General features: G+C 34.3%; 1 protein-coding gene across 1 annotated transcript in view; it reads right to left on the bottom strand.

Moving 5' to 3' along the window:
- Positions 1 to 14,369, bottom strand: part of Cwc25 (CWC25 spliceosome associated protein homolog) — a 34,582-nt gene extending 20,213 nt beyond the window's left edge. Inside the window, exons 1-2 of the mRNA XM_081760380.1 lie at positions 14,065 to 14,369; positions 769 to 941 (exon numbers count right to left, since the gene is read on the bottom strand). Of these exons, the coding sequence (XP_081616506.1) occupies positions 769 to 941; positions 14,065 to 14,082 (191 nt within the window). The 5' untranslated portion in view covers positions 14,083 to 14,369. The remainder of the gene's footprint in view (positions 1 to 768; positions 942 to 14,064) is intronic.
- Between the last annotated feature and the right edge of the window lie 2,843 nt (positions 14,370 to 17,212).

Here is a 17,212-nt window from a genome sequence, read left to right as displayed (position 1 = left end):
TCGTCGACTGGAATCCACGTTCTGTGAGCTGGTACACTTCAGACTTGCTATGAATGTACGCGTCATTATTTGTACATAATAAATATAATATCTTATTTTAACTGTGTGGGTATATTATTTCTTCTTTACTAATAATTTCAACTTTAATTTCCAATGATACTCAAGGGTATAAATCTATAAGAAAATATGACATGTCACTTTCTTAAGAAAGAAAAACACATCTTTCGAGGTACACCGCTAAACTCTGAGAGAACTCAAAATTTCCTATTATAAAAATTTATCTAGATGAACACAAACTGAAAAATAAACACACTGCTGAACAAGACTGCACTTATTTAATATATATTTTTTATATTAAATAAGTGCAGTCTTGTTCAGCAGTGTGTTTATTTTTCTGATTTTATTCGCAAGACGTTTACTATGAGTGTGTGTCAGAACACAAACTAAATACTACATTAGCAACGATAATAAAATCAGTGACCTGACCTACCATTAATGTTGAACGCATATCACATTTGAAACTAAATTATAATATGAAACAGAGCACAATACAATAGTAAAAATGACTGAAATATTAAATAAATCGATCAAATGATATGGATGATTACGCATAAACACTTATTTAATTTAGCTGTCTATATATATATATTTGGGCATTCGCAGCTGATACTTTCAAATGGTGACCAAAAACAATTAGAAATATATAAATAAATTAATAATAATAATAATAATGGCCCATATAAATAACTAGAAATATATTTTCCTTACTCTACAACGCCTTGATCTTCTGCATATTTCCTGATCTCTTCTCTTGCTCTTTCTTCTCGTATTTCTCTTTGTAATTCTGCTATCTTCTTTTGTTCCTGTTCGTGTTTCTGCTCTGCCTTCCACACCTTCTCCATATTCTTCATGGTCGAAGGATGCCATGATTTTTTCAAATTCTAAAAAGAGTACAGAAATAACACAAGATTTTAACTCTCCAAATCATCAATTTTTAAACTATCTTAACTAAGTAATAAAATAATCATCATCTTACCTTCCTATCGTCTTTTATATATATATATATATACTGTCAAAGACACGGGAAATGAAATGCTGGGAAAATACGATGCGTACTATATTTTTATATTGTAACCTTTAGCAAAAGAATTACTATTTATCATATAAAACTATGAGAAGATACTATAAAGTTACGTGAATTAGAAGATGAGAATCGTGCATGCTCGGATATTCAACAACTACAGATATTCACATTCCGCTCGGATAAGCGCAGAATATGAAAAATAAAATAAAATAAACTGAACTGCTTCAATCAGGATTGAAAAAAAAAAAAAAACATTTTTTTAAAAATTATTTTTGTTGATTTTTTGGATTTAAATCACTAATCTCTTTCCAGCCTTAGAAAAAAGGAGACGTAAACAAACCCACCTGACTACCAGTGGATCGATGACCAGTGATTGGTTGTTGGTCTCACTGCACTAATATCCTACCGCAATATAATCCCTACTAAAATAATAATTTCAAATGAAAATATCCGAATTTATCCTGTATTTTGTGATAATAAACGCAATATATATAATATTTAACAACAGATGTAGCTTTATTTCAACCTTACCCGTCCTTGGAAATATAGTATTTACTGCGCATGCGTATGCGTTCGCGCGCCGACCTCACTCATTTGAAATTGTAGAATGCAGTGTTCCATGAAAAAAAAAAAAAAAAAAAAAAAGTGTTACAATAAACCACCTTCCTCTCGTGTTATAAAACACAAAATAGAACAACAGGAACAGAGGCAATCTCGTTTATATAAGGATTTAATAGAATGCGTATTTCCAACATAGCAGTAGTCAGTGTCAGTGCGTTAATTATTTACCAACCAACTGTAGCCTTACACTTTTGAAATTATGCGACGAAAAGTAAGTAAGCAGAAGATCTTGTTGTTTACGTCTCTCGCTGCGGAAGCACGTGAGAGCCGCGTAGTAATACATTTCGCTTTGTTTACTTCTACTTTGTTCTAAGGCTGGAAAGACTTTAGTACTTGATTTTAAAAAAAGTAAATATTTAATGTTCATTTTTCTTATTTTCTTTTTTATAAATTACGGATGTTTCCCAGTTTCTTTTAGTTAGACTAGACAGCAAAATTGGGGTTTCCCGATATTTATGGTGTGTCTTCTGAAAGATCTCTCTCATACGTGACAATTAGTCAGAAGTACATAATTGCAATTTTTCTCCCAACTTGTGAGAGTCGGTGGTTACCCTGATCTCGGGAATCCTTCTCAGTGAGGACGAAAGAAAGACAACGTATGGTTTTCTTTTATCCAAATTCCAACTGGAAGCGAGAAAGGATTTCATGCAAAATGGAAGATATGCGACTCAGAAATAGAAGGTCTTGGGATCCGGGTGAAGAAACACTTAGAAGTGTGCACAACAAAAGAACAAGTGGAAGATTCTGAGGGTGACGAGAGTGACAAAAATTGGTCAATTTTGTTTAATATATGTGAAGAACATCATCGAAAATAGACAAAATGATACCACAGAAAGTAAAAAAATATAAATATATATATATATATATAAAAAAAGTAGAACATATGGTCCAGATTCTCAGGCCGATCTCTCTTGCATTCAGTGTTTCCTTAGGAAACTATGTTCCGGGGGGCACTGCTGGTACTATTCTATTTATTATTATATTATAGACGTATTATTTTGGTCTCCTCGGGGCAGGGGGGGAAGTACACCCCTAAAACATATCTGAAAGAAACACTGGTTGCATTGGACAGAATACAAAGAAATGAAATAATATCTGACGCTGTAGGAAACTGAAGTGTCTTCATGAAGAGTTAAAAGATGCACTCCGAGACGAAGAAATTGGAAAATAAATATGAAAACAAGTATAAGGAAGCATTAACGCCTGCCCATTTCTTGGCTTACCTTCTCGATCCGAAACAGCGAAAATTCAAATTAACTGCCGAAGAAAACGATTTAGTGTTGAAATTTGCAGAAGAAGCTTATGGTAGTACTTCTCTACTGCCCATGGTAATTAAATTTCAAGCAAAGTCTAATCCTTTCTCTAGTATGATGTTCACCAACTAAATTCTACAAGGTGTAACAGCCACTGAATGGTGAAAATCACAAGGTCATATGCTTGATATGGAATTATGTAGCCAATTATTAAGTTGTTTACAGCTTCTGCTTCATCTGCAGGAGTTGAAAGACTAGTTATTTTTTTTTTATTTTTTATTCTTTTTTGTACAATCTAAGATACGAAATCGTTTAGGCACTGAGTACGCCTACAAGTTAGTTTTTCTTTTCAAGCAACTTTATCAGTAAGGAATTTAAATATGATCGTGTAGAAAAATTTGCATTGCACTTTTTTAAATTTTTGCTTATAAAATTAATAATTTTTACACCCTTTTAATTTTACTATACCATAATGAATATCAGTATCCTTTCATAGGATGTCATGTGTTCATATTTCTTGTACGCACTTACATTTACCTATAGAAGAGGAATAATCAACAGATGGATTATATAGTTTCTAATCAAGAATACCAATTGTTAAAAATATAGTTTTCAATGTTCTTATTAATAATTTTGCAATTATGATACGAAAAAAGTCTGTGGTATATATTACCAAACATGATATGTACAATTCTGAACTGAAAATTGTGATTATTGAATTCTAAATTCTTCATTGTCATTGGCAATGAACCCTAAATTGTCAAAATTCTTGACCCAGGAATTTTAATCTTAAAAAAATATTTGGTTTAAACTTGCCTCTTACCTGATATAATCTTAAAATATATGAGCTACGAACTAATAAACAGAACAGCAATCGCGATGTTGGCTAAATGTTAATTTTAGATCCCTTATATTATATGGTATCGTCTGACAGCTATCTACTTATAAGCAAACAAACACGATTAGTAATGATCAATAATATGCCATTCCCAGAAATACGGTAATCTGATCTTAATAGCTCAGTATGTATCAATCATACGCTAACTTTCATTACTACACATAAACAAAGTAATCTATTAAGAACATTCCTTCTGATTATCCTATTAATTGGCATCACTACCGCTACACAGTACGAATTAAAATTCAAATTTTAGATTTATATTCGATTGGAGTTCCAGAATGCTCAAAAAAGCTGCATTTTATTTTAGTTTAAAGAAAAATAAATTTGCTTTAAATCATTGATTTAAAAAAAAAAAATAAAAAAAAATAATGCGATTTAAATCATGATTTAAAAATCACTTTGATTTAAATCAAACAACCCTGGCTTCAATAAGACTTTATCTATATATATATATATATATATATATATATATAAAAAGTGTGATAAACTTGTTTAAATTTCATCTTATTTTCAGTGTGTTCAACAACACAATATTTATGGCAGAATAGGTTAATTAAAATCAAGAGTAGGTTAATTTTATTCACAATAGAAAAAAAAATGTGTTGTTTCTCAGCATTCTAAGATTGCATATACGATGGAAATAGCAACGGAAACCCTAATCTGAATAGGAAGAAGCTGTTCTTGTACATTTCGTGGAGACGATAGAATGTAAACATAATGAGATTCTTAATCCGGGGAAGACATTAACTTATGAAGGCCACTATGCTCAACTCACGAACTATCCACGCATTTTCTTAGAGAAAATAGCAGCTATACAGCTTTCACTTGCTAACAGAAATGAGGTTCTAATGTTGCACGACACCACTCCCAAGCTTGCCTCAACGAGGCACACAAAATTTTAACGAATTCGGATGGGAGGTCTTACCTCGATTTCTTTATAGACTCGATATAACACCATCTGCTTATCAGTTTTCCGAACCTACAAACATGTCTTAGCATTGCCGCGATGGCCAGACTTGTTTAAACTTGTTTTATTTATGCTGTTAAACAGGGTGGATTGATTTAAATCAGTCTGATTTAAATCACGATTTTAATCAAGATTTAAATCACTTGATTTTTTAAATAAAAATCGTTGATTTAAATCAAATTCCGAAATTAATTAATTTAAAGTGAATGTAAGTAAAATCCCGTTTCTCTTCTGTTATTCCGATTATGGAAAATAATAATCATAATACAGTGAGACTCAAATGTATGTAAGCACAGCATGAAACGAGTATCATGTGGGAACTATCAGGGAAAATCCCGTTTGAACGGGTTACGGGTGAACCCTGCTTTCTTCTCTTTGTAACACAGGGTTTTAAAATTTCTGTTCCAACGGGGAAATTACCATGGACATTTAAGATGAAAGCTCTTTTGTGTTCATGTCTATTTGTTTGTTTCCAGATAATAGAGGCGTATTTAGAGGGTTTGATCCCCTCTCCGAAACAAAAAAAAAAATTAGATTTTAAAATTTTGGGCGAAATTTATGTACTAAATACATAGAAGCTCCTCGGGATCGTAATACGACAAATTTTGGATGCGTTAAAATATCGAATAATACTTTTGATAAAGTGGATACTTGACCCCATTGCAGAACATGCCGCGATCTGCGATGTGATCGCAGAAAATTTGCCGCGCCTGTGCAGGAAAAATTGTAAGAGGAAATAAAATAGCCAACAGAAAAGTATAAAAACGTGCCTGCTATGTATAGATGTCTTAAATGCACGGACAACTTGCATTTGAACTGTTTTTCACGTCACATAAAGCACATTTTTAACAATCACAAGTGTTTCTTCTTCTGGAACTGATCATCTTGATTTTTTTATTTTGGAATTCCTTCAGGGAATTCGTGTTATTATTCAGTTCAAAATCTCTTATCATCGCGAATTGTGTCGAGGAATTTGAAGCTTTAAAATATGTAAAACGATAATTATGCCTGTTGTGCTGTATGGTTGTGAAACATGGTCGCTTACGCTAAGGGAAGAACGCAGACTGAAAGTATTTGAGAATAAAATCCTAAAACGAATATTCGGAACCAAAAGGAACGGAAATGAGAAATGGCGAAAACTTCATGATGAGAAACTGCATAATTTATACCATTCACCAAACATTGTTAGGGTCATCAAATCTTGGAGGTTCAGGTGGGCAGGACTGTAGCGAGAATGGAAGAAAGTAGGAACGCTTTTAAAGTTTTAACTGGAAGTCCAATCGGAAAACGACCATTAGGAAGACCTAGTCGCACATGGGAGGGCAATATTAAGATGGATCTCGCAGAAATAGGAATACAAAATAGAAACTGGATTCAGTTGACTAAGGATAGAAGTCAGGAGAACTTTTGTGAACATGGCATTGAACCTCCGGGTTCCATAGGTCATAGAGTGAGTTAGTTAATTTTAGGCGAAATTTATGTACTTTATATGTATTTCTGCCGCTAGCTAGTTCCAATTGTTTAAAAATATGCCCCTGCCAAATGTCAGTAACTTTCGTGAAAAGAAAAGTGTCATGTTGATATACATTGCTGTACTTTTTCCTTAATGCTTAAGAAACATTGTTTGGGATTGAAATAGGTTAACGATTGGGGTTTAATTCAAAATTAAAACCCAATACTTTCACTTAAATGACATAATTAACATTTAATACTAATTCCTAATGTTTTTTCTTCAGTTCGCGACTTGTATCATACGAAGAAAAAGGTTTGATTTAAATCAAAAAAATCGATTTAAATAAAAAAAATCAACAAAAATGATTTTTTTGAAAAAAATCATGATTTTTTCCACCCTGCTGTTAAAGATATAATAAGTGTTGGTAGGTATGGAATGAGGCCACAGGCTGTTAAGGTTTTGAGGTAATGACACATGCATATTAATTGGTTGCTAGAGAATACACTGTGGAAACAGTTAGTTTATATAATGGAAATAGATTAAAATGGATTAATTAGAACAGGTAATGGATATGTTTGTTTAGTATTTGAAAATACTTCGATATAGGAAGTGCAAATATGATGTGGATGTAATATGGTAATAAATGGATTTAGTGAATTGGAATTAATAGTCTTTATAGTTGAGTACCAATATCAATGTATCAAACAGTATTAGCCTATAGACATTTAATAAGTGATTTAAGCAAATATATCTATGAAAAAGATAAAGATTAAGTTTAAGAGGTCTACTATTGATTACTCCTGAGAACCTAACTTAACCTTGGTTATCAACATAAGTGAAGAAGCTACAGTTAATTGAAGTGTATTTTGAATTTCTGCGAAAGAATGATAAGTATTAAGGAAATACAAAGTTTGAAAGTAACAAAATTAGCTTAATTTATTGAAATAATTATTGTGGTAAGTTACGGTGATTATTAAAGTAATTTTAAAAGAACTGGGACCCAATATTTAATTATATATGTGTGTTATAATATCGAAACACTCCCGAACAAGGTTTGAAAAATTTCGGGCGATAAGTTACGATGGCAACTGAAAATATGAATGTCCCACTAACCTAATTTAAAGCCAGAACACATGGGGGCCTAAGTATCAAATTCGACCTTATTATTATGGCGTCTATTTTTCGGAATTTGTGCTTAATGCAGAAGAAAACTTTTCGAGCAATGCTTCCAAACACGTGTGCCCGTTAAACAAGATACCGTACTGGATAGTATCTGAACTCACAGCTTTCCTTTTTCAACATTCAATTGACAGACCGATTTCCAGATGGGGAAAAGTAATTGACGAAGATGGTGACTACATCAGCAACTAGTTATTAGTGCTGTACCGGTAAGTGTGATGGGCTTCAAAGTGTGTTTCTATAATAATAATAATAATAACTTTTGAAAGGACTCGACAGGATGATAAAATAGGCAAAATGTCTCGATCTACCGTTTAGGACACGGCGTCATAGTTAAGATATGCCGAGAATTAAGCTCTGTAAATACAATTCTGTACATTTTTGTTTTAACGTTTAGTTTAAGCTTTCGGCTCCACGATTATCCACCGAAGCTGAGACGATAATGATGATATGGATGATAAAAGGTAAATGACGAAAGTGGGAAAAAACGGGAAAACGCCCAGAAAACCAACAGATGTTTGTTCATCGCAAAATCACTTGGCGAATGCTGGGATGGAACCAGAGCCGCCATGCACCAGGGGTGAGCATTCTACCACTGAGACACTGCATTCCCCCACAATCTTGTAATAATTTTCTTTTTATATGCTTTATGAAATCACACAGAGATAGTACTGAATTGGTAATTAAAGTCAACATGACGTTTATAATTTTAAAAAATAAATTTACTTCCATTTTCTGTGATTAATTAAAAACATAATTATTACTTAACTATTTTACTATTCTGATAGTTAAAAGCACACCACCTACAGAAGTTTGCTTCGATAATATATTAAGTACAAACATATTTATTCGTACACTCAGACATTGTAGGAATAGCATCTCTAATTCCAACTCTTGATCTAGTCTTTTATTCTAGTTCAGTAGTTTCCAGTTATTACCTAGTACTCTTTTCATTAGATTAAGAATCTACGTGTGTACCTTCACCGAAAAATCGATTCTGAAAGCCTTAAACAACTATTAGCGACTGTTTTTATGGATATGGATCTAATTAAAAATTTGAGTGCCATAACAAATTAATAGTAATCTTATTTTAGACAAAATATATCTCTAAGATGTTGTAAACTCCGCTTGCTACGTTTGTATGAGGGAATCTGTTGATTTGTGTGTGATAGTGAACGAAGGAAGAAGAAGAGCACAATGCTAAGACACGGTAAGCACAGGGTGGGAGCTATTTGACATTATTTTCTATTAAGAGGAAATCTATAAAAATGAAACTAGTTTTATTAAGTAATTATTACTTACATCTTGTGAAAAGTTTCTCTTACAGAAGATTACATTACAGATTCTTCTATAGTGGGTGGAAAGCACTGGTCCTATTTTGAATTGTGAATTTCTATTGATGTTATGGTGTGGATAGTAATGAAAGTTATCTTGTTTTATAGATTAAAGTTTCAACTGAGAATTTTTTTTTTTTACAATATTTTATTTTCAACAATGGTATATATATTTCTATAATTATCTCTATAATTTTTTTCTGGAAAAACAGCATATATATATATTTACTAATAAGCAAATATAAAATTCATGGAGCAAGAATAAACAAAGTAGAACAAATTGAAGATCTAATATAAATTAATCTATGTATTTCTTTCGTCCTTCTGTAATAACTTTTGATGATTATATTAACAAGTATATAAAGATCAGTACACCGTATTTTCATCAGGAGTCCTTCGTGAGTGAGTCGGCAGACATCGCATTTGTGGCCAATTAGTCCCGGTTTCGAGTTTAAATGGAGGACAATTTCTTTCGGATGTAAGCCGAAAAGCCGTTCGGATTCCGCTTTAAGTTTATGTGACTCCTTCCAGCATAACCTGGTTGTTGCATAATACCACCAAGGCAAAACAAACTTATTTCTGTCCATATGTGATATAAATACATAGAGAGAATGAAGATAATATAGATTAAAGTATACCATTTTTTCATATTTTTTCACAGCTTTGGATGTTCCTTTGAAGCCACAGAGATCTGAGGACGATTAAGCATTGAGAGAGTCAAAACTGCAGCAAGATTTGAGATGTGGCAATCTATAATTTAGGTCTAACGGTAATGAAAGGGTCAACACGGGGGGAAGCTGTTCTGGATACAAGAACAACTAAAAATTGCCAAAGAAAATTAATGACTACCGGAAGTGCCGAGTACATTAAGAGATCAAATAAGCCCTCGACTTCGGTATCAGAGGAACAGTGAAGGAGATGTTCAAGCGAAGCCCTTTAAAATCAGTAAGGCAGGCTGCAAGAGAGAGAGGCATTACACATTATTCTGTGCGTGCAATTATCCACAAAGAGCTACATTACAGACTATCGAACCTCATTATGTCCAAAAGTTGTATCCAAATGATTACGATAGGCGTGTTGAATTTTGTCAAATGATGTTAGCATGGCATGAAGATGATTCACACTTGTTTAAAACAATCTGTGGAGTGATGATGCTGCGTTTAATGTATGGAGATTCGTTAATCGTGATAGCCATTATTGGGCAAAAGGTGATCCCAAAGAGACCTTGAAAAAGGGAAGGAGAAGCCGAAAGTGACAGTGTGGTGTAGATCAACTTCTTCCCGCATTATTGGATCCTGTCTGTTGAGACACTATGAACGCTGAAAAATACCTGGAAATGTTAGATTTTGAATGGCCTACAATTTGTGAATGGGTCGAGTCATATCGACATGGAGCTTCCCCTCATTACGCTTGCCTGTAAGACAATGGCTTGATGCACGCTCCGCAGGACGCTGGATAGGTTACCGAAGTCCCACAGAATGGCCAATACGGAGTTTAGACTTACCCCATGAGTCTTCCTTTTATGGGGGAGCTAAGAAAGGAACGAACTGCAGCAAATCACGAACTCTTGTCGAACTTAAGAATAACATCCGTGAAGTCATTAAGTAGTATTACTGCTGAGTCCTTCAGGAAGGTTGTAGCAAACATACCTGTTCGATTGAGACAGTGTGTAGAAAACACTGGGGCACACATTGAGTTGTAACTATTGGAAAGATAATGGTACACAATAAACTAAGACATGTATGAAAACACGTGAGTTAATACCTACAATATTTTAGGAGTGAAAAAATATAAAAATTGGGAGCTACTTTCCGACCACTCTATAGAGTATTCTCCTAGAGGTAAAGAACGGTTGAACTTCAACGCTATGATAAACACAGATTTTTTCCCTTATAAATGATGATGTTATAGCAGTAAAATATTTCATGCTATCTCTCTTTACGAGATCATCCATAAAATCATGATCTACGTATGTACTTTTTTTTAAAAAAAAATTAAGAAATGACTCATTCTATCTTACGATTCGTTTGTTTGGGAAGAGTTGCATTCTTCGTGCAAATTCACTTTACAGGGCTTAACCGTTATAAGTATAAACAGAGCGCCGGAATACCTGCCATAAAAACTGCAGTGCAAAAAATAAACCAACTCGTGCTAGCCTGCCACTAAAAACAAAATGTTTATCTAATCTGAGTACGGGCAGGATGAAGCTGGTAAGTCCGCGCGGTGTCCGTAAGGAACAGGCGCGTCAGCGACACAGCTATGGGCGTAATCGAGGATAGTGGGAACACATGTTACTACATGCCCTATCTGTCGGACAAGGTTCTAGAACACAGGTCCTCTTTTCCATCTAGCTATAAGACAAAAAACAATGTGCCCTGCGGGGCTCTAACCCTCCTTAACTCGCTGACGCTCGCTTAGCAATACTATGTGAATTAAATACTAAACTTTGATACAGAAAGAAATCAACCATGCTACTAACCTATATGGGGGACCCGTGTTTTAGAACCTTAACGCGCTGCAATGACACAGCACTTCATGTCATGTGGTTAAAAGTAGGTTGGATTACGATTTTTAACATTAATAGGTATGTTATGAGTAACCCTCTCCATATTCCTTGAATATTTGTATACTCCGCGGCAGGGTTGGCTGGTTTAAACCAAAAAACGAAAAATGTTCGTAAAACGGTAAGTGTTCGTAAAATCTTGAAGAACACACATTTGTGGGTTATCACGTTTCACTCCCGTATATTATAGTATTATATTCAGACCTAAATTCCCCATTCATTACTCAAAAAAATTCAACTTTACAAAAGCAAATTATATATATATAAGTTTATGAATGTTTCTTATGTGATTTTTTTTATAGTTATTATTGTTATGCAACTGCAATCGAAGAAAATTCTAAATATTGTTTCGTTTTAATAATGTTTACTATTGATAAAATATATCAAAATGCCGTATTTTTTTTTTGGGGGGGGAGGAGTCACACAAACCTCACGAGAGGCATTTATTGAAATCAGAAGTATCTTTGGTATCTATTTATGTATAAATTGGTCAGAGCCAAAGTGGACTCAAATAATTCGTATCTTTATTCACTTTTCTTACTGATTTGAAAATTAAGTCGTATTTCTTTAACTTCGACTAACACAACTCGTAGTGAACATACTTGGACTAAATTAGTTTTTCTGTACTCTACAGTATTTTGAAATTGTCCATATGTAATTCTGTATAATGGTTTCACTTCTGCAACTTTTTTTTCTTTCGTCCTTCTGTAATAACTTTTGATGATTATATTAACAAGTATATAAAGATCAGTACACCGTATTTTCATCAGGAGTCCTTCGTGAGTGAGTCGGCAGACATCGCATTTGTGGCCAATTAGTCCCGGTTTCGAGTTTAAATGGAGGACAATTTCTTTCGGATGTAAGCCGAAAAGCCGTTCGGATTCCGCTTTAAGTTTATGTGACTCCTTCCAGCATAACCTGGTTGTTGCATAATACCACCAAGGCAAAACAAACTTGGTCCATATGTGATATAAATACATAGAGCAAATTATTTAAACCAAAAAAACCTGGTTTAAACCAAAATAACTGTTTTTTTTTTTGTTTTTCCAATAAAAACCATGGTTTTTGCCAACCCTGCTCCGCGGCATCATACGAGCAGATGGTTCTACCAAATTTTAACATTATTTCTTACATTTTCAGATTAGGTTAGAGCTTTGTATTTCTTTTGGCAGAGCATACACTAAATGAGCAGATCCATTATTGCTTGCAGGCTGACTTCATGAGGGCTCAGTACAAATATAGTGTGCACGTATGGGACGCTATCCAAACGAACAATGTCAGGAGCGCCCTAGCGGTAACGAAGGGGAGTCCGTAGAGTACAGGTGAGTCACAAACGGAGGGTATACGTATATTATAAACGATGGAACAGGATACTTACAATACTTTCACTATCACTCAAAATTCATTTCAATAAGATGTGCACTGGCAATAATTACTTAAATTCACACACTCATTTCTTCACGAAAAAGGTTTCACATCGTATTTTACCTAGAAAATTTCTATTTGGTACAACCGTCTGCTCAAGTGAACCCTATTCCGCTTTTATTACAGGATATATTCCGTAGATGGTAATAGTATACATGAGAACCCCTTGCGTTTCTTCTGTGTTCTATTACCACTTCTACATGAAATAACATAATAATAATAACAGTGCAATAGTAAGAAGTATTCATGTGCACAAGACATGCGATATGCGTTAAATTCCCCCCACCCACCCACCCACACACACACACACACACACATAGTCATAGATAAAGTACAAGGGCATTACACATGAAGATATAAAGTATAGGTACGTTCTTTTTTATTTTCGTATCAGTCAATAAGTAAATAAAAGTCGCTTTGTTATCCCCTTTGTAAGTTCGTACATACTCAATGAATAATCCCTAAAAGTATGAGCGTCCTGCTCCTTCGGGAACTGATACATCTTCATGTATACTACATCCGGTTTTTTAATCGACTTTTTTGTGATATTTTATTCAAAATCGGTTAACTTTTTTTACAATGTAAAACAGTTATATATTTTTCAAAATGTCATTACAATGCAATGCTTATTGATGTTAACATTCATTTTAGTTTTTTTTTTCAATTAATTTTATTTATTAAATATACATCTTGACTTTTATACCTATTTTAAAAGATATAAAAGATAAACAGCAAATTTTGAACAGTTAGTTATAAAAGAAAAACTTCTTCTAATAATTTTCCAGGAGATAATGTACCTAAAATCTCGGTTCGGTTCGGTTAATTAGATTAATAACATTTAATACAGACGGTATTGCCGAACGAGCGTTAGCGAGTTAGAGCTTTGCAAGGCACGTTGTTTTGTCTTCTTTAGTATCCCCCCCCCCCATTACTAAACAATTAGTGATTAGAGTAGGGATAGGTCAAGTTAGATTGGGGCAGCATTAATTTTCTTCTAAAAATGTTACAATTTAAATTTCCATAACTAGAATAATACCAGATGTTCAAATTTTCGCATTCAATCTTAATCTGGCACTTTATAACCATAAGGGGTAGTACTGACCAGCTTTTCTGTGCAGAAATTAGGAACACGATTACTAATGGCTACGCTATCATTTTATATATATATATATATATATATATATATATATATATATATATATATATATATATATATATATATATATATATATATATATATATATATATATATATATCAAACAAATTAATTAACAGAACTCTTACCAAATCTCCACCACCCATTTTTAATGCACGCAAAATATGAAATATCTCAGCAATCAATTGTAGCACTAAATTCACCAAATATGAATATAATACATTCCACTGTTGCAAGTACTTTCGTCAATATTCTCATATCAGCTACTTTATAGAATTTTAAAAAATTACTGATCTGCTTTAAAAACACTTTCAAATATTTACATGATCTCACTAATCTTGCTAAAGATTATTATGTTCAATAATTTACATTATATTACTTTCGTCGAAGTATTTAGAGTAGCTTCTTTCTTCTTCTTCTTTCACTACTTTTTCTTACAATTTTTCTTCTTTTTCGGTGTATAGTCATGGCTAAGCGAAGATGAGGATAAGAGATGGCGCTGTAAACCTAGTATTGGGAACCATTCCCCTCCATTTTTATTAAATTTTTAATATTTACAATTTATTACTTGTAACAATTTTACTGTTTAGTACAATCTTAATACAATATATTTCAATTTTTAATATATTCATGCGCCGCTTATCCTTCCTTATTACAGTAATAATGTGATAAGTATATTTATTACAGGTAATTCGGCCATTTAGACACATGACACTTCAATACATATATTTAATTCAAATAATTTTATTCAACACAAACTTAGTGAAGCAGTCCACATAGCTATATGGCTGGGACTATAAATTTCCCGAAAGGGTGAAAACTAAAAATGAACTGAAAACAGAAGATAACACATCTTAAACTAATGCGAGGTATAATAATATTTGCAAGCCGCATCTCTAACAGCCTAATAGGCTATGCCTCTAAAATTGTCTTAAATATATGTACGAAAATGGCACGTGCCAAGATCGCCGAAATTGTCTGTTTTAAATAATAATGTTTTTCACACTGTCACTGTAAGTAAAAGGGAGAAGCGGCGCAAGTTCTCGTGAAAAATGTAACACAGTGTATGAGAAATGTAACAAACATTTAAGTTGTTAAAAGTAATAATTGTAAACAGTAAAATTTTAAGAAAAATAGTCAGAGCAAAGCTCCCCAACACCTATCCTTCACGGTGCCATCTCTTCCCTCCCGAAGATCTCTCCCGGCAATTATAATCGGTAATTTCAAGATGGATATAAGAGGGAAGGCAGAGTGTTGTAAATATAGATGATGACTTTGTAGAACACGTGGAGATAGTATAAATATTAAAGAATCCACATTAAAAAGGACAGAATAAAGAAATTAATTGAGTAAAGAGAGAAAAAGGAAGCGATGTTGATGGTAGAGAGGAGAGGAGAAAATGAGATGGTTGATGAAGCATTCAAACCACAATTATAAATGCGTTTTCGAAGCATAAGTGAGCGTTGAGAAGTGAAAAGGATATGAAGTCTGTATCTGTTACGGAAAAGAAGATGGAGGTAAGAGAGAGAGAGAGAGAGAGAGAGAGAGGGAAATCGTGGTGAAAGAACTAAGATGTGGAATGTAGAAGACAAGAATGCTGCAAATGCCAATATGCCGTTGCAGGAAGCACTATATCAAGTCCGAGGTTGAAAAGAAGTATAGTGAGGACTGGATGTAGCGTTCAGTTTTTCCATCTCTTCGCGGGAGAAAGCGGGGAACCTTGTAGGCGGCTAACGTAGGCGGAGACCTCCCAGGATAAGGTGTCAGCCTGTACCAAGTGCCAACGGCCTTCTCGGAGGGCGGATAAGCGGATGGAGGTCAGGGTACCTTCTTGTCCTTAGGAGGGGAAACTGTACTAATAGGCGAATGAACCAGTAGATGGTCAACGCCATGGAGATGTGGAAAGCAAATGGGTATACTACTACATTATCTTTTTCCCAGAACAGACGAAGGAGGAGAATAAATATGATGGTTCTTCCTGAGGTAAAAAAAATTCCGGACGTAAAATAGTCCCCCGTTCGGATCTCCGAGTGGGGACTACTCCGGGAAGAATCATCAGAGGAGAAAATAATAACTTTAATTTCAGCATGGGAACCTGGAACTTACGAACTCTACGACGTGAGGGGAAACTTGAAAATTTAAAAGTGGAAATGGATATTTGTAAAGTGGACATAGTGGGCTTGAGTGAAGTGAGATGACCAGGGAAACATGAGAAAGTATCTGAAAATTACAGAATGTACTATTCGGGTGGCGATAAGGCCGAAAATGGTGTCACGATAACAATGAAGAACGAAGTAGCAAGAAGTGTAACCAAAGTGGAATGCTGCAGTGGCCGCTTGATGTTTGTAAAATTACATGCAAAACCAGAGGATAGTGTCATAATACAAGTATATATGCCAACAACCGACCATGATGATAACGAAGTAGAAGTAATGTATGATCAGATTAGTGACATATTTCATCAGGAAGGAACATATAAGGTCAACGCCATAGTAATGGGAGACTTCAACAGCGTAGTAGGAGAAGGAACTGCGAGTAAGGTAGTGGAACCAATTGGACTAGGTAAAAGAAACAAACGAGGTCAAATGCCTATCGATTTCTGTAGACAACATGATCTGGTGCTAATGAACACGTGGCTTAAGAAACGAAAAACCAAGCTGTACACGTGGAAAGGTCCAGGGGATAAGAAACGCTACCAAATTGACTACATTCTGGTGAGACAGCGTTTGAGGAATAGTGAACGAGGCGTGAAGATACTGCCAGGTGCGGACATTGATTCAGACCACAATCTCCTGGTGGCGGAAGTGCAAACCTGGTTAAAGTTGATCAAGAAAAATGGCAGGAGAAATCGAAAATGGAACTTGGAGAGAGTAAGAAATATCGACGATGATGTGAAAGAAGAGGTTGAAGAAAAATTCTATGCAATGGGCGATATGGTTGACAATATATAGAATAGTTGGGGAAAAGTTAAAAAGTCTACTTGACGCACTCCAAAATAACATTGGCAGGATGGAAAGAGCACCGAGAAAACCATGGATTACTGAAGCAATGCTTAAGAAGATGGAGAACGCAGAACAGCGAAGGACACGGACGTCAAGGAATACAGAAGGCTGAATAATGAATTGAGAAGAGAAACGGACAAAGCCAAAGAAAAGTACATGGAGCAAATATGTGAAGAAATAATGGAACTTCAACGGCTCGGCAGATATGATCTGATGTAAGAGAAAGCACAAGAGTTAGGAGCAGTGTTCGAAGTGGAAAGAAAGCAGAGACGGT

This window comes from Thermobia domestica, chromosome 1 (assembly GCF_964235325.1).
Source record: "Thermobia domestica chromosome 1, izTheDome1.hap1.1, whole genome shotgun sequence".
NCBI classification, from domain to species: Eukaryota; Metazoa; Arthropoda; class Insecta; order Zygentoma; family Lepismatidae; genus Thermobia; species Thermobia domestica.
Note: the sequence above shows the minus strand (reverse complement) of the source record. Positions and strands in the feature narration are given on the sequence as shown.